The sequence below is a fragment of the Coturnix japonica genome, chromosome 1 (genome assembly GCF_001577835.2).
Source record: "Coturnix japonica isolate 7356 chromosome 1, Coturnix japonica 2.1, whole genome shotgun sequence".
Taxonomy (NCBI): domain Eukaryota; kingdom Metazoa; phylum Chordata; class Aves; order Galliformes; family Phasianidae; genus Coturnix; species Coturnix japonica.
Genome location: NC_029516.1, coordinates 47,617,445 through 47,638,485, shown reverse-complemented (window position 1 = coordinate 47,638,485; position 21,041 = coordinate 47,617,445). Strand labels below are relative to the sequence as shown.

Sequence of the window (21,041 nt, the reverse complement as noted above, 5' to 3'; positions counted from 1 at the left end):
GTGTTGCCGGGCGGCGGCCGCTGTCGTCACGGCGGGGCCCGCCCCGGCCCGGCCCGGCGCGCGGTCACGTGAACGGCGGCGGCACAGTCAGCTGATCGCGGCGCGATGGAGTTTCTGCTGGGGAACCCGTTCAGCACCCCGGTGGGGCAGAGCCTCGGTGAGTCCCTCGCCCTCCCGCGGCCCCCGCGCCCGTCCCCGTTCCTTCTCCCCTCCGCGCCCCCCGAGGTACCGGCCTCCGTGCCCGGCCGGCCGCCCGCAGGACCCTTCGCCTGCGAGACGCGGCGGGTCCCGCCCTCGCGGTGGGACACGGAGGGCGGCGGCCAGTGAGAGGGGAGCTCCGCTGTGACTGACGGGCGCCTTCGACCAATAGAGAACACGCAGCCCGAGGCAGCGCCGCCGGCGGCCCCGCCAGCCAATCCGCGCGCGTTGGGGTCTCGAGGTGGCGAGGCGAAGTTTCGTCTCTTAAAGGGGCCGAGGAGCGGCGGCCCGAGCCACGCCCCCTGGCGGCGCTGAGCTCCGTGATTGGCTCGGCGCCATTCCCGCCACAACTCGGGGGGCTTCGCGGGAGGAGCGGGTGCCCACCCTGCGGGGGCTGCTGATTGGCTGAGCTCCAGCCACAGCGGCCTATTAGCGCTCTGGGCGGGAAGGCGCCTTGTACTACCTGAGGAGGCGGAGCCAGCGGGGGCAATGAGCGCAGAGCTGGGGCTGACAGGGTGGGGGCTCGGGCTGGCCTACACCGAGGTGGCGTGTCTAGTGGGACCCGCACCCGGCAGCACCCAACACGTGGCTGCCTGGCATGGACTTCCCTGCGCAGTGGAATGGGAGCCTTGCCGGCTCTGCCCTGCACCACAGGCCTGATCACAGGATAGAGCCCCAGCTCCAGCAGTGGGAGCAGTGTGGCAGCCACTTGGTGACCCTTTAGGTTCGCAGATGTTGTTTTAGTCGCTGTGCTCAAAACGGGTTGCTGAGCACAGAACAAAGTAGCCCAAGAAAGTGGAGCAAAGAGAAAGAATAAGGCCATGAGCAGCTATGCTGGTCTCAAAGCAGAGATGCAGTTCTTAACGTAATTAGAATAAAGATTCTTTTCTCCTGTTGTACCATCTAAATGCCTTCAGGTTGTGCTTGAAGAAATGAGGCTGGTGTTTCCTGCTTGATGTCTCCATCTTGTGCAATTTGGCCATTTCTTGTTTGTGTGAGATGCAACTACAGCAAGCTGGGGGAAGGTTGACTTTAACCTTCCCAACCAAGGGCAGGTTTTCAATAAAGAACAGCTCTGCCTGATATGTGATGCCTCCCCAGGTGGCAGTCACGTGTTTCATTGTGTTTCCCAGGAGATGCTGTCACCTGCTCTTTGTGATTATTCTAGGAGGGTATCAGATACATTGATGTGTCTGGGTCCAGGCAAACCGAAGTCATCTGTAGGTGTTACAGCGTACTTCATGCTCTCTGGGTCTTCTGAACAGTTTATCTGAGCAGCCAGATATAAGTGGTTTCCTTGCTGGGCTTTACTTCTCTTAAAGAAGGGATTTTCAAGCAACAAACAAACAACAAAGAAGAGGAAGAAAGTGTTTCAAGAGTGTTGTCAGACAGGAGCTTAGAGCCCATAGTACTACAACATAGCAGAAAAATCTTAAGGATTGGCCTTGAGTGCGGTTATTGGAGTCCAAAGGGGTGGAGGATTTGCAGTGTGTGAGAAAGGGACTGAGGGGTGGAGGATTTAAAAAGGGCTGACAGATGTAAATACAAATGTTTTCTCCTTCTGAACATTGCCTAACGACATCCCGGGGACACAGATAAATGCTATCTTTCCTTTTTGATTTGAGATGCGAACGAGACTTACCTGAAGTTGTTTGGTAGGTCCGTGGTAGCTGCATAGTGAGCCCATGAACCTGATCACCAAACCTGCACGGTGCCTCCGCTTCGGGCTATCTGCAGAAAGCTGATATTGCATCTTTGCAAATTACATGGGCTGAGTGATGTACGCCTGATACGTCTTATAAAGCATAAAAGCTTTAGATGAAGGGTACGGGATGAAAAGGAAGTACTCTGATGCACAATGATGTTCTCAAATTCCTTCATTAATGTTAATCTAGCAAGTCCCACTTGTTTTTGCTGAGAAGGAAACACACACTCGATAATCTCAGTGATTTCTTACAAAAAAAAAAGTTGCAGAGGAGTAGGTTTACACCTTTTTATTCCCCATCCTGAGATTTCATCACAGAATATCCCTTTGTCCTGGTTTTGGGCTGTGATCTCTTTTCCTTAATAAGACGAATACAGCCTTTAAAAAAATGAAGTACTTCTAACCAAAGGAGACATTTCTGAATAGTGCTAAAGCATTGTAGCTTGGACTCTACCAATGAAAGGGCAATTCACTTGGCCTCTGCCTAGGAGCTAAAGGAAACATCAGAGTGGGAAACCTACTTTCAAGGAGATGCTCTGATAGTAACAAGGCAGAGTGAAAGAATAGAGAGGAAATCAACAGTGCTCTTTCCTGAACCCTGAAGTCTGGAATAGCTCGTAATTATGGCAGTACTGAAAGGGAAAGAAAGATTATTTCATTGAATGAGGACAGAAGGTGAGGGAGAGAAGTAAAGATATAATGCAGAGATGGAGAGGAGTTTTTTTTATGTTTGGGATATGGGTTAAGCGTGATAACCAAGAAAAGTTGAGGCTGGTGAGAGGGAGCAAGTAAGAGAGAGCAGATTGCCTTGGCTCATGGTTGAGGGAGAGCTGCAGATAAAATAGAATGTGCCTCACAGCTATTTAAATCCCTAACCCTCTGCAAGTTGGACTTTAGGAGCTGCTGGGAAGCAGATATCGTCTGCTGTTAATAGCATTCCCCTTTCCTGACGGGTTCATGCAAGGCAACGCTTCTCAGCAAGTTACAATCTTGTCTTCTGTGCTGTGAAAGATTTGAAGAGCTCTCTGATCCCTGAGATTTTGAGCTGAGGAAGGAACAGCTGGATAAGTTCAGAGATGCAGATACCCAAAGCATTGTGGCAGATCAAGCAGATGTCCATCACCATTCTTGAATTAGGATTGGAGATACATGTCAGGAGAGCAAGCTGTCCCCTCCATCACAGCAAGGAAGAAGCAAGAATCTAGGAAGGAAACAAAGCCATGAAATTCCCACCAGTCACAATGCAAGGTACTACTGCAGTGTATCAGTTCAAAATAATTTCTTATCTTACAGTACCAGATGCATTAATAGCTTACAGTCATCAAAAGTGTGTCAGGTGCCAGAAAGGAAGATTCAGTGCTTTGTTTTGACTCATGTTACAGCACTCTGTGATTCTGGGTTGAGGTGGGCAATTTGCAAGGAAGCAAACCAGTATCAGGCAAACCTCAGTGCTGTCACACCCAGGAAGCTGGTCTGGCCACTGAAACAACACAGCTTTGAAGTGGCCCCACAGAGGGCCTCTCTCGTGCTGTATGGTCTTGGTATCAGGCTTTGAAGAAAGCAGCATTTATACACCAGCTGATAACCTCCCTATGAGGCATGCCCTGTGTCAGGCCAGGATCAGCTCCCAGCAAATAGAATCAAAAGCTGCCTGATAAGCCCTGCCAAGCAGTGCTGAGCAGGCAGCCAGGCCCTGCCTCCTGTCCTCACTGTTTTTAGAGACTTGTCGGCATCTCAGGCTCAGATTTTATAAAGGGTAGACAGCTCATGCGCTAATTACAGCTCATGAAACCGGGCCAGCCGCTCTGATCCCTCACGTGGCTAATGAATATACTTTGTTTCCTTTCTTTCTGCAAGCTTCAGTAAAAGGGTAAAGTTCAGGATTTTCAGAGAACATTCAACATATCTTATTAGTCTTGGGCAGTCCCTCAGTACTCGGGAGCGAGGATTTAGAAGGCATTAGCTTCAACCCTCCTAGGGCCAGTGAGGCTGGGCCTTAATCTTAGCAGGCAGATTCAAAGCTGTTGCCCTCCTTTTTTCCTTATGCCCTAATTCTGCTATTCCAGCTGCACATTTTCTAACTTCACATTGTATTTACGGCAGGTTTGCTGCTTTCCTGCAGCTTTTCACCCATCAGCCTCAGAAAGGAGGTTGACTATGACAGGATCACTGCTCCGCTGTGGGGTGACTGCAGGCTGTGTTATGTCACCTCTGAGGAATCCCCACGTTCCATACCGGCCAGCCAGGTGAAGGAGTGCGCATGGTTTGTTTGCATTCCTTTCTGGAAAGCAAACCCGCTTCCCAACTTTGACAGGGTGAGCACATCTGGAAGAAAAGGGGACAAGAAAGCAGGTTGAAGAGTGGTGACAAGCACAGGGAAGCAAGAGAGTAGGTAGAGTGGGTAGGCTGGGACTTAAACCAAGGTGTGTCCTGAGCAGGAGGTAACCCTCAGCATGGAGGGGAGCAGCAGTGAAGTGTGGCTTCATGACCAAGTGCACCAAATCCATCAAGTCAGCCTGAACTGCAGTCTAAGAATGTTCTGCAGTCAAAGAATGGCCACTCTGCCATTCTTTGCCCTCTTCCATCAAGTTGTGGCCACAATGTAATCAACCTAATCACAATGTAATCAGTAGGTTTTGCAGCTAGCAGAAAAGGTGGCAGCTGGATTTTGGTAAGATTCGGGCAGGTAGTTTCATGCTGTGGTGTGTAACCTGTGGGAGGGACATGTACAAGGGAGGGTGTATTGCATAGTGCTGTGAATAGCTCTCTGACTGATCCTTAAAACAGGGCATCTGAAAACATGATGGATGTGCTTACCCAGGCAGGAGTCAGAAAACTTTTTCCAATGTTGTGGCCCCTATCTCATTACCACTTGCATGAGCAAGCATTTCATTTTAGTCCCACAGAGGGATCGTTAGCTATTTGGGTTGCAGAGGAGGCTCCCTCTGAAGGGCAGAGGACCCACAACAGCAAGGGCCAGCTCCAGATTATGCGGTGACAGCAGCTCTGAAAATGCAGGCACTCCTCTAAGTACGTATTTAAGTAAGCTGGTCCCTGTAAGGAAGCTGGGTCCCAGTTCTTCTGGAGAGCACCTGATAGGTGCTGAACTGGTCTGGCTAGTTTTATTTGCCTCGCTCCACTACTAAATCAGGCATCTTATAGGATGGGAAAGCTTGGAAAGAAGGTTCTCTTGCACTGTTTGCTATCTGCTGTATCTCTGCATTTCCCCGTGGTCTAGAGAGTGTCTGGTTCTGCCTACCCACTGGCAGTTGTTTCCCCCACTCACTGGTGGTGACCCTAAAGGCATCACTCAGCCAGTGTGGTTGGGGTGAGACGCAGCTGATTACAGGGTGGAGGCACTGTTGATCTCACTAATAGTTGCGTGTTGCCCAAATCTCTGCCTTGAATAACATCAAGGCTGACTGAGGAATTCCTAATTAAAGGGGACACAATAAAAGCTGGAACATGACTTCAGCCCGCAGTCCTTGTCTGTCGATACTCCCCAGAGGCCAGAAATTCAGGCAAGAGATGCAAATTTTAAACAAGCCTTCCTGTTTTTTTTTTTTTTGTGTTTTGTTTGTTTATTTGTTTTTATAGGACTTGTAAAAATCTTGGGGCTAATTCATTCCCTTAAGTTGATGCAAATAAAAGCAATGCCAATGACATTAGATCCATGTCAGCATGAGCAGGCCAAACTCATGGTTTCCTTTGCTGGCCCTGCAACAACAAAGCAAATAATCCCCCCTTTCTTCAGTTGTGCAGCTGAAGTCATTTGCTCTCCACTGAGGCCATCTCCCTTTGCGTGTAGGACACCAGAGATCATTCAGTGTGTGTGTGTGAGTTTGTAGCATGCGTGATGTGGGCAAAGCTGCGCAACTGCCCATCCCGACAACAGCCAGCAATGTGCTTTGTGGTGGTGACACCTAGTGGGAAGCACTTGGTGGCTCAGACTTTGCAGCTTGATTCATGTTGTTAAATGTTATGACAAAATCCAGGGTCACAGCTGAAGAGCAGCCCATGAAAGTGCCAAGACTTCTCTTAGCTCTGTGCTGTTTTGGTTTCTTTTTTCCAGAGAGAGCTACTGATGGATCCTTGCGGGGTGAGGACTGGTCTCTCAACATGGAGATCTGTGACATTATTAATGAGACTGAAGAAGGGTAAGAGGGCTGGCAAAGGTTCTCATCCAGCAGCAGGTCCCGGCGCACTTCCTGTAACACTACATCCCTACACTACAGTGGTAACATACAGTGTTGGAGGTAATAAGCTGGGCGTCCCAGTAGTCCCCTAGATGAAACTGCTGGGACATCTAGAGACAGAGAAGAGCTTTCAGAGCATCTGTTAGATGTTTCCTTGTGATCTTCATGAGCACAAGGAGCCATTCAAACAGGCCTTCAGCATCCCTTGAGAAATCTTGATTCAAGCCAGGCTGCCTCCCATGTCCCAGAGACACATTTGCAATTCTTTTGCTTTGATTTATTCCTTTTCCTTATCCCACTCTTTCCACTGGGAATGTAAAATTCTTCAGGCCAATGACTGAGGAGAGAAGAAAATCTCAGGCGAGTCCTGCTGGGGTTATGTTCTCAGTTATTTTCATATACAGTCACTCTGACATGCACAAATGTGGGCATTCCCCCCTGAGAAGGGATGTTAGAAATCTGCCAAACATGTTAACTCTGGAGCTGGGGATTTGCCAGTGAATCCTAGGGGGTCTGCTCTATCTCACAGTGGAGACGTCAAGAACAGCATGTAAAAAGGAAGGTGATACATGGAATGAAAAATGTAGATTTCACTCCTGCTGTCCCACCACACAGGGAGGCTGATAGATAGCAAGCTCAGTTTGAAACTTCACAGTTGTACGGAAACAAAGTCAAACATCTTTTCTTACAGATCTGTCACCCCTAATTTTCCAGCCCTGCTCTCCCCATGGTACAAATATGCCTGTCTTTGCCAACAGTTCTCCGTCCCAAGCTGTTACCACTTTGTGTTTCATTTCTGGGCTGTTGCTAACACAGCTGTCTCTCCAGTTCTCCTGCTGATGCCCATCCATTGCAGCTTTACTACCCCATGGGCCCCCAGATGCTTCCTCATTACCTTGGTGCCTCCATCCCACTCTTGTCTTCCAGCACTGCTGCTCTTCCAGCCCAGCCTCTCTTCCCCTGCTCTACTGGAGTATGTTAGTCCTTTTGTGTCCTCTCACAAGACCACAGTGACCCTGCTATGCTGCCATTTATGCAAGATTCACTGCATCTCCCAAACTTCTTTTTAGCCTCATTTCCTCCAGGGAAAGGTTTAACAGTTTCTTTCTAAACTTGACAAGGATTGCTTCTTCTCCGTCTCTCTTTCTTATTTCTACCCTTTGCCAAGCTTTTTGTGATCTTGTCTGCATTGTCGCTGCCATGGGATTTTGCTTTACCCCAAACAGTACATTTCTGGTGTTGCTATTACTCTCTGTTTTGTCTGTACACCTTGGATTGTTGCAAACATCAGCACAGAAGCCTCCAGTTTCAGCACCAACACTCAGCAGCAGGACCTAGCACCTCCTACAGAACTACAGGCAAAAACTGCTTTATCAGTCATTGCTTCAAGATGCACTGAAAATGTGATGGGGAAGATCACCTATTGAGTGCATGACTCTGGATGTCAGTGGCTGTTTTGCTTTGCTTCTTCCTAGGTGAGTCTCACCCTTCTGATGATCTTTCTCCATTTGCTTTTTCCTGTAGGCCCAAAGATGCCTTCCGAGCCATCAAGAAGAGAATTGTAGGGAATAAGAATTTCCACGAAGTTATGCTGGCTTTGACGGTGAGTGGTCACAATTCTTTCTTAGCTCTGTGATTCTTGCTGTGAAGCTGAGTCCCCAGGTGCAAAAACATGGGCACCAAAAGACAACAAGCCTAATTCCTGCAGGCAGAGAAGACTGTAGCTAATGCTTCTTTGCCTTCAAAGGTCTTGGAGACATGTGTCAAAAACTGTGGCCATCGCTTCCATATCCTTGTAGCCAGCCAGGACTTTGTAGAAAGCGTCCTGGTGAGAACAATCCTGCCGAAGAATAACCCACCTGCCATAGTACACGACAAGGTGCTGACCCTCATCCAGGTGAGCCAAAGAGTGAGCATCTGCACCAGAGGAGGGACCATTTGTCCTGTGGTATTTGTATATCAGTGTAGTATAAATTATGTAAATGATGATGTGAATGGTTATCTCCTTCTCCCTAGTCCTGGGCGGATGCTTTCCGCAGCTCACCGGACTTAACTGGTGTTGTTGCTGTCTATGAAGACCTTAGACGGAAAGGCCTTGAGTTTCCCATGACTGATCTGGACATGCTGTCACCCATCCACACACCACGAAGGGTAATAAGGCATTTCTGAGGAGGTGGGAGGCATACTGCTGTGAGGATGCTCTAGTAGCTCTGGGTTGCTGTTAGAGAAAGTGGAAAGTGAGAAGCTGCAGGAGGGTCTCTTTGCAAGGCCGTGGTGGACAAAGTGGCTTAAAGCTTTAGGGTAAGAGCTTTAAGGGAGGTGAAGCAGAGAAGTTGGAAGACTTATTAAAAGCAGATGGGGACTTGACATCAACCTTTCTTTCATAATTGTACTACCTTGTCAGCTGTGAGTGTCTTACATCTCTGCTGTTGTTCCTATCTCCGTCCATAGTCTGTGTATAGCTCCAAATCCCAGTCTGGACAGAACTCACCTGCAGTCAACTCCCCTCAGCAGATGGAGTCCATCCTCCACCCTGTCACCTTGCCTTCTGGGAGAGACACATCCAGCAATGCACCCATCACACCCACACAAGAGCAGGTGAGTTGGACACATACCCTCTGCTGCTGCTGGCTGTCCCTCCGCTTGGGGTCTGTTTCACAAATGCTGTTCTGAGACTGCGGTCCTGCTCCTTCCCCAGCCTATATCCTTAAGGAGCTGTTCCAAAGCATCATTCTTGTCATGGTTTAATAATTTTGTAATTTTGTTCAAACCGTGACAATTCTTCAGGGATTTTCTAGAGCTCCATCGTGGTCACAGTAATCAACAGGGATACCACAAACACAGAGTGGTTACGCTTCCCTAAGAAAGGGCTGCTTGCAGCTACTAGGAGGATCTCCAGGCTGTAGGGAAGCAAGGAGCTGAGATCTACAGGCTTTGGGCAAGATTTTTGTAGTGTTGTGGAGCAGAATTTTGCTTTGTAGATGCCTCTGTACCATCTTTGTTTATCTTGCCTAACAATTGACTCCATATGAGTCAGTCCTAACTGGCTATGCAGCTTACAGAGACCAGGGCTTTCTCAGTTGTTTCCTCATCCTCTTTTCTCCTTTCTCACCCTGACTTAAGACACCAACTTCAGCATTAATTCTCCAGCTGCTAGTAGATAGCATCCCCTTGCAGAACAAAGGCTGGGAACTCCTCTCAAGGAACTCATTACTAGTCTCTGAAACAAGAGAGAAAACCTTCAACTGCACTCTTAGCCCAGACTCACCTTCTGAATGGGAATTCATTTTTTTCCCCTCTTCTGCTGCCTTTGAAATGAAATCATTTGAGTGGCTGCCACAGAGAAGCTGCTAGCTGGGGAGAGATTGAATCCTAACAGCAGCCTTTGCTGGTTATTAAAAATCAAGGTTAGATATAGTGGCAAAGGTCCCCAGTGAGATCCTGGCATCTTTTACCAGCGAATGAATTTGATGGTAAGTAATGAGGCTTCCTTCTGCTGAGAGCTCCTGGGAACCAAACTGAGCGGTGACAAATGAGTTCTCCAGTGGCTTTTCCCTTCAGCTTTGTGAATGCATCCACCCTATGTGCTGTCCTTCACAGCTACCTCAGCTATCCCCCATCCTTCACAGGGTAAGCAGTTACTTTCCCTCCCTTCTGCAGATCAAGAAGCTGCGCAGTGAGCTGGAAGTGGTGAATGGGAATGTGAAGGTCATGTCAGAGATGCTGACAGAGCTGGTGCCATCCCAGGCTGAGACTTCTGACTTGGAACTGCTGCAAGTAAGGAATACAAGGCAGCTACTGGTGGGATAGAGGGCTGGCACATGGAGCTCAATTTAGCAATGAGTTGATGAACTGAGATGTACATGCCAGGCATGGCGAACAATTGCACTGGAACAGTTCAGTGTGGGACTTATCAGGGACAGATGGGATAAGGGAGACATGGGGGTTGAGGAGTTTCAGTGACTAAGGGAATTTGCCCTGTTGAGGTTGGAATCATCTCACACGAGGACCTGAAATTCCTGAGGGCCTTTATTCCTGAATAATATGTTAAGCAAGTGGTATGCAATTATTGCAGGGACAGAGAAAACTAGTAACTATAAATCCCAAACTTGGTTCATTTCTCGTACCAACTTCTGTTCCTCCTCTACACTTGCTGATAGACTCCAGTAGGCTCTGGAGTCTGTCTGTTGCATTCAGACTTTCAAATCTGCAAGTGCTCAGCCTTAGCCTGACCTTTGTGGTAACTTTTCTTGCTATGAACAGGAGCTGAATCGGACATGCAGAGCCATGCAGCAGCGTGTACTAGAGCTCATTCCCCGTGTCCAGCATGAGCAGCTTACTGAGGAGCTACTCCTCATCAATGACAACCTCAACAATGTGTTTCTGCGCCATGAAAGGTACCTCTATCCTCCCTGCTCTACTCTTCCGCAAGAGTTGACTGCCCTTTGATAGTCTATCCCACCTTTTGATCTGCCCATGAATGTAATGATCAAGGTGTGTCAACCTGAATAACCCTTTGTAGAAAGAAGAGCTAGTCTTCAGATCTTGCTGACTTATCCATGCACCTTCAATACGCTATTGCTGATAGAATATAAACATAACCCAGAAGAAGAAAGGGACTGCATGAAAAGAGCTGGCTTTCTAGCTCTGAGGCAGACAGACACAGGAAGGACTTGCCTAGGTAAAATCTCTACCTGCTTTTGTCCTCCATTTCACCAAACTCATCTTTTCTACTAGGGTAAAGAGAATTTAGTCTCTTCTGTCTGTCTAGGAGAGCTAGGTTTGAACCATTTTCATTAGAAGTAGCTCTGAAGTTTCACAAGAAGCTTCCTTACGTCACATCTTTGGAGACGTCTTTGGAGACATCAACTCTGAGGGCCCCTTTTTTGTGTCTTCTGTTTAGGGGAGAAATTGGGCCCTGAACAGGGTCCCCCTTTCCTAGTATGCAGGAAAGGGCAGGCTATGCCAAACCTTACTGAGAAATCTCTTGGGCTGAGCGTGAATTAGTATGTGCTACTGAAATGCATCCTGTTTCATCCTGTCATCTTCCTTGCAGGTTTGAGCGTGTTCGGACAGGACAGCCTGTTAAGGTAATTCAAAGCTACTGCCTTTTGTATGGATCAGTTTGCATCCCGCACAACCTGTGATGTCCTGCTGAGTTGAAAAGAGATTCAGACTTGCCTCACTTGCAAGCTATAGGTTTTTCTTTCCCAGCCCAGACACACCAGACCTCACCAGTGTGTAGGACATTGCATTTTGCATCACTAGACTTTCCTTTTGTAGTAGTAGTCTCCTTCCCCTCACCCAAAGAATATGGACAGACTAGCAGTAGATGTGGTTTCTTGGTTTTGAGCATTAAAAGGAACATTTCTCAAATAACCCTCCTTGTATCATCACTGGCCTGTTGTCTGAGCCAGCACTTAATCTACTGACATCCCAGCAGAGCTGGGACTTGGGTACCAAGACGTATTCTGTCCTATTCCCAGCCACTTCTCCCAAGTACAGGCTCCCCAGCTGATATCTTTTGGTGGGTACAGTTAGGGCTTCCCTTGTCAGTGCTAATAAGCTATGACTGGGGAGTCCAAGTGTTCGAGCCTCACAAACTCTTCACTATCTATCTTCCTTTTTTTTTTCCTCCGAAGGCACCAAGTGAGGCAGAGAATAACTTGATTGATCTGAGACCCAGCACTCCCTCTGCAGTGAGACAACCTGAAGTCACCAACAACCTCTCCTCTCAGCTGGCTGGAATGAGTATGTTGCCTCGCAGTATTCTCCTCAGTCTTTCTCCTGTGCTGCTATAAGAAACCTGTAATGTACTTCAGTCACCACCCAAAATATTTTAGCCATATTCATAAAGTAGCCTAGACAGAGAATATTGTCAACTAATAAGCTAATGAAGAAATCTATGCATGCCAAGAGACTCAAGCACGTCTCAACATTAACGCCTCGGATTGTGCAGGAGGTGAACCTTCTTGTGGAAGGATCTCAGTGCTAGGATGTGGCTAAGAGCTGAGCTTTCCAGCAGGGGGGTGAAGGGGAGAAAGTTGCTCTCCCTCCTGTCCCTAGCAGCAGTGCAGTTGTTTCTCTTACCATGTGGTGTGAGGCTGACACCAAGGTCTTGGAGAAGAAAAGCCACTGAGCTTTACTGCAAAGGCAACCGTGAGTATTTTGGGCTCAGGACCCAGATGCTGACAGGCTGTCAGAAAACCTGAGGGATCCTGAGGGGTATCCAGGACATACCAACAGTCTACAAAGTCATTCCTGAAATTCTCACTGACTGTGAGCATGCTCAGTACAACTTGGATGCAATTGAATAGAACTAACGATACTATATTTACAAACAAGTTAGTGGAAATGTTTTTCAAGTCAGAGTTTTTCAGGTGATGCTTAATTCCTGAAAATCTACTCCAATGGGTAACACAGGTTATCCTCTTCCACAAGTTATGGAGCAATTCCCTGTGTTAAATGATCAGGAACATGTGCCCTTCAGAATAAGTGCAGCAAATTGCTGCTGCTGCTGCCAGAGACTGAGCTAAAAATATTTGCTGAGTAGGAGAAGAAACTGATTCTGTCACATCATCAATAACACTGATACACTGCTGCTTCTGAGGGGCAGAATCGATTAGTGGGCCTGGAGCATTTTAACCTGTTTGAATGTTAGCTTTCCACTTAGCACCTCTAAGCCCATAGCTCTCCATTCATGTCTTCATGCTGCTTGCTTACTATCTTTTCTCTCCTATAGCCCTGGGCTCAAGGAGCGTGAGTGCAGGGCTGCACTCCCTCGACACCTCTGGCAAGCTGGAGGAAGAGTTTGACATGTTTGCAGTGACCCGTGGCAGCTCACTGGCTGAGCAACGCAGAGAGTGAGTGTAGTAGCCCCTCTGTCCTTGCCTTCTTCTGAGTGGGGAGGTTGCAGGGGAGTTGGGGTCATGATCCCAGCCAGCAACAGTTGGTGGGAGGCAGTAGGGTGCAACAGAAAGGCACTCTTCCCACACACAGTGTTTGTAGGATGTCCTTCCCAGTTATTCTCCCTTGCTGCCATTCAGTGTTCTCCTGGTCAAGTGGAAAAGAAAGTGGTCTCTGTGTACACATTGGTCACCAATGGACAGTGCTGTGCTGTATGTGCTGTTGAGGCTCAGTGTCAGAGGTGAAGGTGCAGAATGGGACTGGCTCAGTTTTCTTGTCTATCTCTGAAATCATGAGTTGCTCTGTGCATTGACTGGGCTGATATTGAACTTAGTTATCACTGAATATCAGTGATAGCTGAAGTGCAGGAAGTGCACAATCCATTGTGGTTTGCAAGGCAGGGAATTGATATAGGTCTCAGTTTCCCTCTTGGTAAGTGGGACTGGTTTTTCTTCCTCTGTAGTGTGGTTAAGACCTCCAGATGTAAAGCAGTAAGAGTTAGATCTAGTAGTACTGCCTACACACTGTCTACAATGAAGAAGTCTCTTCTCTTCTGCAAAGAGTGAATTTTCTGAGTCCTCTAACTGGAAAGAGACAGCAAGAACTGTACTGACTGGATCCTTTTGACTTAACAGATTTGACAATCATACTCTGTTTCACCTGTCAGAATCACCCAGTGTTCTTCATAGGTTACCAAACAGTAGAATCCATAGGCTCGTGTCTGCTTCCAGACTTCAGAGACCTGTGCTACTGATCTCCATCTGTTAGAGTGCCTTTCTGTGCGGCTGAACAGTGGCAAGTTAAAATCTCTTAAAGATGTCCCCTTTCACTCCCTTTCCTCAGTCTGCATCTAGTAACCCATGGGCAGCACATGATGTACTCCTGGTTATCTTGTCCAAGCACTGAGCTCCACAAGCTGATAGCCCTTGCAGGTCTTGCTAGGGAGGGATTCTGCTCATGCCTCATTGACTGTCCTGTGTACTGTTTCTGGTCTTCACCACCTTTCAGGGCACAACAGGGCTATGAGCACATTAGGCTGTTGGGAAGCAGTGATTGAACACACATGGCTGTTTTGGGCTCAGCCTGAACATGACTGCCAACAATTGCAGCTCCGAACCACTTTAGTCAGGGCTGTGAACCCATGTGCAAAGTCCCTCAGGATGTATGAGGCTGCTGCATGGAGGGTACTCCCAACACATTGCAGGGTGTGATGCCTCAGGATGGGACAGAAACACTGGTGCCAGCTGCCCCTCTGAAACCCAAGCTGCTGGTATGTGCTCAGTGCTAGAGGCTGAGGAACAGTTGGGCAGGGGTGGAATCATATCCTCTCCAATGTGGCGCAATCCTTAACGGACTGAGGCTTGTGATCTTTGCAGTAATGAGGCGTCTTCTATTTATTCCTCACTGCCCTCCATCTGCTTGCACTTGCAGCCCTGCTAGGTAGTCTCTATTCTTACTGGCTCAGGTTTCCCATTTCACTCAGCACTCTCTGCTCTCAGTATCTCCCTCTCCCTGAGCAAACCCACATCTCTGCTGTTCCCAGGCAGGATGTGCTGGCAGGAGACACAAGCAAGGCAGCTAAGATCTGTTCCTGACTCCTGATGCTTCATGGGTGTCTCAGCGAAGCAGTGCTTGAAACACCTCAAGCCTTTCCTACCATTCTTCCTCATCAGTGGCATGATAGCGGTGCTGTACTTCATCATTGATGCCATTGTCCACAGTGGCCCCTTCACTGATGAGCACTTTTTTGAGAAGTTTGATCGACGGTGGCCCAAGCCCTCAGCCCCCAACAAAAATTGCTCCACGTGATGATCTGCAGCTGCAAGAAGGGGCCTGGCTGGAGGGGAAACCTGAGGAGAACTTCTGGGAGAGGCTTCATTCTCCTAGCATGGATGGATTGTTTTCCCCAGCCTGCGTGGATCAGATGGTGAAGCGTGGCATTAGCGTGTGTGGTAGAAGCCTGGAGGGAACACAGAAATGGGATAAGGGAGATGCTGGGTGGGACTTGTCTGTGTGTAGAAAAAGGTTGCTGCAATGGGACGTTTGGAGACTCTGAAGCAACACCAGGCTTTTCTGATCATCCAGCTTAACCTCCTACATGGTATAAGCCTGTGAGTCTCTGCCACCATCAGTTTTTGAGTGGTGTTGGCTAGAGATAGGATTTTGAGATGTGTTTCTGCTGTGAAGATGTGTGAGTAATACAGGGGCTTTGTTGCTCAAATCCATTCTATAGCAACTGTGATCTACTGCGCAGGCTGTTATCTCTCTTCTATAGTCAAGTCCAGGGAAGATCAGTGTCATGTTAGATGCACCTGGCTCTGTAAGACTGAGTTCTAGTCTGCCGGACAGTTGTTTTTAGGCGATGCCTTGTCATCCCCTTGTCAAGTGCCAGAGCTGTCCTCTGGTATCCATAGTAATTTTGCAGTGAGTAGATGAGTCTGTTTTATGGTGGGTTGCATTCTTCTTTAGTAGGAGTTCTGTACACCTTTCTAGAAGCTCTTGGAAGGAGAATGGTGAAAGATGAAAAGCTGTGCAGTCAGCAGCCCTGAGTATATATTTAGAACTTCCCAACCTTCACTCACAGACATTATATCAACCTGTGTGTTATCTAACTTCATGCTTTCAGGGTAAAGTACGAAGATCCCCAAGCTGCCAAAGGACTTGCTGGTGCCCTGGATGCCCGGCAGCAGAACACAGGAGCGGTAAGTGGCTACAGAGCCTTTAATGTGTGACCAGAAGTGGGAGTATCCTCCTTGCTCACCAACACAGTGAACATGCTGTCTTTTTGGGAAAAAAAAAGTCAAGCATTTAACATGACTGATGATAACTCCTAGGCTCTACCAACCTGCATTTACTATCTGGACTCTATACCTCATTATTTACCACCCAGAGATAGGGAAATGTGACAAATCTGAACTTGACTCAGACAGATATAGGATGGCCTCCTTACATCTGCAGGAAATGACCACTTGGAAATAGAGTTTATTACATTTCAGCTTTCCGAGACCATTTGCCTCCTCTCTGCAATCAGAGAAGTGGGCCACCAGTAACAGTGTGCACTTTCCTCTACCCTAAACCTACTGCCTCCCTTTTCCCTGACATTCTGCAACAGCAGCATTCAGTACAGACTCTCTCTCGACCAGGAGGAGTCTAGTGCCTCCAGTGATGGAGCCCAGCTGACTAACTGGATGATGCGGCAAGGAATGGTGAGATCATGGAGAACCAGTAGGGAGAAAGGATGCTGGGGCTGCTGGGTTGCAGGTGGCACTGGCACGGCATGTGTGGATGCACTGCAGACATCAGGAGAGACTGCAAACTGAAATGGAGCAACCCTGCTCTGGGCCAGTTATGGAGACCAGGGTTGGAAAGGAAGTAGGCAGTGTCAGTCCTTCCTCAAACATGTCAGTAGGAAAAAACTCCTGAAGTTCTGAGGCCTAAAAGAGCATATGCCACAAAGACTGGCCTGTAACAGGGTGGATATCTGAGTTGAAGGCATGAAACAGTGGTGTAGGGAAGGCTGCAGCTGTTCATTCCCTTTGCAGCTTCTCCTGCCTAGCATGAGCTGCCACATTTGGAAGAGAACATATTCTGGCTTTTATCACATTGGAGGCCTTCTCCTGAAGATAAAGTGTTCAAGCTTTCAGATTTGGTCTTTTGGCAGAAGGAATTCCTGCATTTGCATCCCTTCAGGCATGCTGAGGTTTTGACACTGTCCCAGATGCAAAGTTTGCTAGCCTTTCTTCCTAAAATGAGCACTGCCTAGACTAATGTCTGCTCTAGGAAGTTTCCCCACATGCTGTCCTGTTGGCTTGTATGCATTACCCGGAGAGGAACTTCACTTTGAAACTTCCCTAATTTTACACATCCTCTTCCATCCCCCCTCATACATCTGCCCACTGTGGTAACTATCTGAACTTGCTACCTGGTTTGGGGAAGTCTGCTCGTCCTTGGTGAGAAAGGGTCGCTTTTTCTCTTGATTTGGCTGTTTTCTGAGGGTGAGGGAGTTATTCACATGAGGAGACTAAGAAATAAGTTCCTACAAATACCCTCTGGCGCTTCTGCTTGTGAAGCTTGTTGCTGCTCAGCTTTGTTCAGGAGCTCATGACTGGAGAAAAAGGATCTGGGGTTTGAATTGGTCTTGGTTTCTGTCCATTCAAAAGGTGTCTCTTTGCTTCTTAAATTGGCCAGAGATGTAAAGTCTTCTGTGCTAACCTCTTCCCTACTGGAAGAGGTTTACTTTAATTTTAATTAATATTTAATTGTAGAGGACTTTGTGATTGATTTGTATCTGTAATTTGGTGTGATGTCAAATACTGCCTTGCTCCGTGATCCTACCAGGGAATCACTTCTTGGCCTTTCTCCCTCCATACAGCATCAAACGTTTGTTATCGTAAGCACCACAGACATTGATATCAGACTGTAACTGCTTTGTGGAAGGGAGGCGGTGTGGAATAAAGCACATCCCCTGTTCTCTGGCTTTCCCACACAAGCATCCAGTTTCCACCTGGTGGGTCCTTACTAAAGCCTCATCTTGTGTTAATACTCCAAAGTCAGTTGCCAAACCCCAGATACTTTTAATGTCATGTATCCTGGAAACTATGCATGTCTGGGTGTGGAAGGGGCAGAGGAAGGAGGTGAAACATTGGCAGCTGGGAGAGCTTTGCAATGGCAGTGGTGGGATTTTGAAGGGCTTGAACTGACTGAGTGACGGGGCAAGAGGGTTAGATTTTGGGTTGGGTTTCAAGAACATTCTCTCAGCCTCTCTTTCCTCTGTCCCAGGTGCCAGTTCCCCAGGCAAATTTCATGGAAGACATAGAGAAGTGGCTGTCTACTGACGTGGTAAGTGAAGGGCTGCTTAGCAGGAAGCAGCGGTGCTGTCAGAGCTGCCTGTGAGGTTGGATCTTGGGCAGTGTAAAACAGCGCTGGCACTGCTGTGTATGTGGTGCAGGCTGCTTGGAAGGAGCAGGTCAGGAAAAGCTGAGGATGCAGGATCTGGGCTACTGTATCAGTATAAAAAGCCTCTAATCACATCCTTTTCCTTCTCCAGGGAGAGTCAGACGATGGAAAAGGTGTCACCAGCGAAGGTAAGAGTCACCTGAAAACTGCTTTTCCAGCTGGCAGCACTTTGGCTTTTCCACAATCTCCTCTCCTTGCTAATGCTCTGCTTTTAACCCAGAGTTTGACAAGTTTCTGGAAGAACGAGCAAAAGTTGCAGACCGACTGCCCACTTTGTCCAGCTCTTCAGCAGGGACGTCTGTCTCCCCTGCTGCTGCCAGCCGTCATCAGAAGCAAGCAAAAGAAGATGATGCTATGTTTGCCTTGTGAAAGCAACTGACTGGTGTGCTGTGGAGCAAGAGGCTGTGTGTGCTGTTTCGCTCGCCTCCAACCAGGGGCCAGCAGGGGAAGGACTCTGTCCCCTTCCTCCACTCTCTTCCTGTTTTCTTTTTGAGTTGTTTTTATTTTAAAGCTGCTTTCAGATAATTATTGTTGTGTTCAGGGATGTCACACGGCAGGCTTGTGAAGAGGGTTTTCAAAGCTGCTAGAGAACATGGCAGTTCAGTGGGCGGCTTTTTTGGTATGGTGTGGGTAAAGCAGAAACTCCCCATCCTCCTCTCCAGTGAGTCAATCAGAGATCTTGCCCAAGAAAGAGGAGAGCCTGCATCCTGCTGCTGAAATCATGCCTGCCTGCCTCTTTCCTAGCTCCATCTCTAGAGTGGGCCTCCAGCCCTCTGTCTACCGCTGTTAGCCTGGAAAGCAAAGGGGGTACCACACGCTACAGGTGGCAGAGGAAAAACACTAACGGCAGTGGAGCGCTATTGCTCTAGATTTTCTTGCACAAATGCTTGTGGTTTGCAGCACCTCACTTGCAACCCCTTCTCTTCCTTTCCTTCCCATCAGTTTATCTGGAATCCTACTCACAGCCCTTGTTTCCGTTGCTTACCAGCCAGTTACCAAAGCCCCTGGCAGCAAGCAGGCCTTGAGCTGCAAGTGGTACGCAGCCTGCAGGCTGAAGGGGCTGTCTGCTGTGGGTTAGGATGTTCCTTCAGCAAACCCTTTGCAGTTAATTTAATTCCCCTATTGCTATCCTTTCCTTCCTTCTTTCCCCAATATGACCCTGCCTCCATCTTGCTTCCACTGATGCCTTCAACCACATCTCGCTGTGGTGCAGGGAGGATCTCTTAGCCTCAGATCCAGCCAACAGCTGTTGACTCCCTGTGTGCCATGGCAGAGAGCTGTGTTCCCTAAAGCAGAAGGCCCTCATAGGGACTGTTACACTGGTGGGAGCAATGCTGTTGCTGGGAGAGCTTGTTCAAGCTGGTGAGCGCAAGAGGGGAAGTGAGACATCAGTCATCTCGCAACAGCAAAGCAGCCCTACAGCAGCCGGGAGTGACTTGCACATGGGGGAGAAACCCCTTCTGAGCAAACCACACACAGTGCCTGATCCTGTATGGCAGCTGGGGAGATGGGTGCCGAGCCTGGGGCTCCTGCTCATGGGATTTCCTGTTGAACGTGGGAGAGTTGCCTTTTTTATTGCACATTAAAGGAGCAAACTCTTGAACCTCCGCTGAAGGAATGTGTGTGTTCTCTGTGCCCGAGTGGGGAAGGGAGAAGAGGAATGCAGCCATGTGGCCACATTTGCTCTCCAAGTGAGGGCACAGTGGTACTGAGAGGAGGCATGGCATGGGGCTGAGGGTGCTGTGAGTCAAGACAGGTGCTGGCTCCTGGGGAGGTGGCTCCAACCCATCCCAAAATAGCAAGAGGGTGAGCTACCTCCTCCCCACCCCCTGTCTGCCTTGTGACCAGACCCAGATGCACATCTCGATCCATAAATCACTCAAAGACATGTAAGAAACAGTTGCTCTGAAAGGGCTCTGTGGTATCAGCAGTGTGTCCTCAGCTGCCCCTTTGCCATCTCCTGGAGTCAGACTGGCTAGGAGCTTGGAAGAGCCTCCTTAGTGGTCGAGTCCCATCCCTGGAGGTGTTCCAGAGCCGTGTGGATGTGGCACTGAGGGACGTGGTCAGTGGGCACGATGGGGATGGGCTGGCGGTTGGACCAAGTGATCTTAGAGGTCTTTTAGATTCAATGGTCCATTGATTCCATTGAAAGAAACCAGACCAACCCCCTGTGCTGCTTGCTGATTTCTCCCAGCAGATGGCTCTAGTGCCTCACACTCTGGCAGCCTGAGCTCTGCAAGCCGCAGTGGAAGCCCTTTTGCTTTGCAGCGACCCGCTTAGTTCAGGCTGTGCTACGCAGGACACCGAACCAAGCAAAGTTGTGCCTTATTCCAGGCATTACACCGCAACCTTTAGCCTGGCACAGACTCACACGGTGACTGCTCCAGAGTGTGCACGTGGGGGTTGTGTGCACACACGGGCTGAAGCATCCATTAAAAACCACTCTGGGAACAGGAGTGTGACCTGCACGGACCTTTTGCATGTTCCGGTTGAAAAAAGCCAGAACTTCCCTGTGGGTCAGATTTGCTCCTTATCTCTAAAAATCAAGCACATATTAAAAGCTCATGAGAATTTCCATGATGCTCGTGTTGTGCAGATCTTGGCATATCAGCACCATGTTCCTCGAGGCAAAAACAAACCCAACTCGAATAGCACATGAAATGTATTTTTAAAGAGCAGTTAACAAATTGGTCTTCTGATTTCCCACACCATCTCATGCATCAGCACAGAAGTACCTCTTGCTGGTACACTGGGAAGGCTGTTATCCACCCCACTGGACTCTAACCATGCCAAATCTTCCTCAAAGCTTATTTGGGACAACAAGATTCCCTCTTCTTTTCCTAATGTGAATAAAACCTCTTCTGTTTCTGTTGTGAAGGGAAAAGGAGGGGAGGAGAGCATTGCCTGTGTCCTGGGTCAGACCCTCAAACCCCACAGCCTGCTGGGTGGGGGCTCCCACAGATGCTGACTCACCGTTTCCCGGAGAGGCCATTCTGCTGAGTCAGGGTCACGCCAGGTCACTGGGTTTTGCTGAGCAATGTTTCTGGGCTGAGGCAGAGGGGCTCTTAGTTGCTGAGTCA

The 21,041-nt window shown here is 48.5% G+C and overlaps 1 protein-coding gene across 3 annotated transcripts; it reads left to right on the top strand.

Annotated features, from left to right (window-relative positions):
* Positions 1–60: 60 nt before the first annotated feature.
* On the top strand, positions 61–19,575 carry TOM1 (target of myb1 membrane trafficking protein). Of its 3 annotated transcripts, none has more exons than XM_015863533.2 (15): positions 61–157; positions 5,976–6,060; positions 7,624–7,702; positions 7,847–7,996; positions 8,116–8,250; positions 8,551–8,697; positions 9,760–9,876; positions 10,363–10,496; positions 11,156–11,189; positions 11,742–11,850; positions 12,842–12,962; positions 15,632–15,707; positions 17,785–17,844; positions 18,053–18,089; positions 18,182–19,575. In XM_015863533.2, exons 1-15 carry the CDS (start codon positions 106–108, stop codon positions 18,328–18,330), a joined length of 1,485 nt encoding a protein of 494 aa, XP_015719019.1. In that variant the 5' UTR covers positions 61–105; the 3' UTR covers positions 18,331–19,575. The 3 variants fall into 3 exon arrangements, with proteins under 3 accessions (XP_015719019.1, XP_015719011.1, XP_015719015.1); XM_015863525.2 differs by lacking the exon at positions 61–157 and adding an exon at positions 16,149–16,211 and having other exon boundaries at positions 5,956–6,060; XM_015863529.2 differs by lacking the exon at positions 61–157 and having other exon boundaries at positions 5,956–6,060.
* The last annotated feature ends 1,466 nt before the right edge of the window (positions 19,576–21,041 follow it).

Bases quoted from the DNA above. Each gene is read 5' to 3' on its own strand.
- TOM1 (XM_015863533.2), top strand. From the start codon at position 106: ATGGAGTTTCTGCTGGGGAACCCGTTCAGCACCCCGGTGGGGCAGAGC. The intron at 15,708-17,784 runs GTAAGTGGCTAC...CCTCTGTCCCAG, and splicing joins GGCAGCAGAACACAGGAGCG to GTGCCAGTTCCCCAGGCAAA. The intron at 17,845-18,052 runs GTAAGTGAAGGG...TTCCTTCTCCAG, and splicing joins AGTGGCTGTCTACTGACGTG to GGAGAGTCAGACGATGGAAA.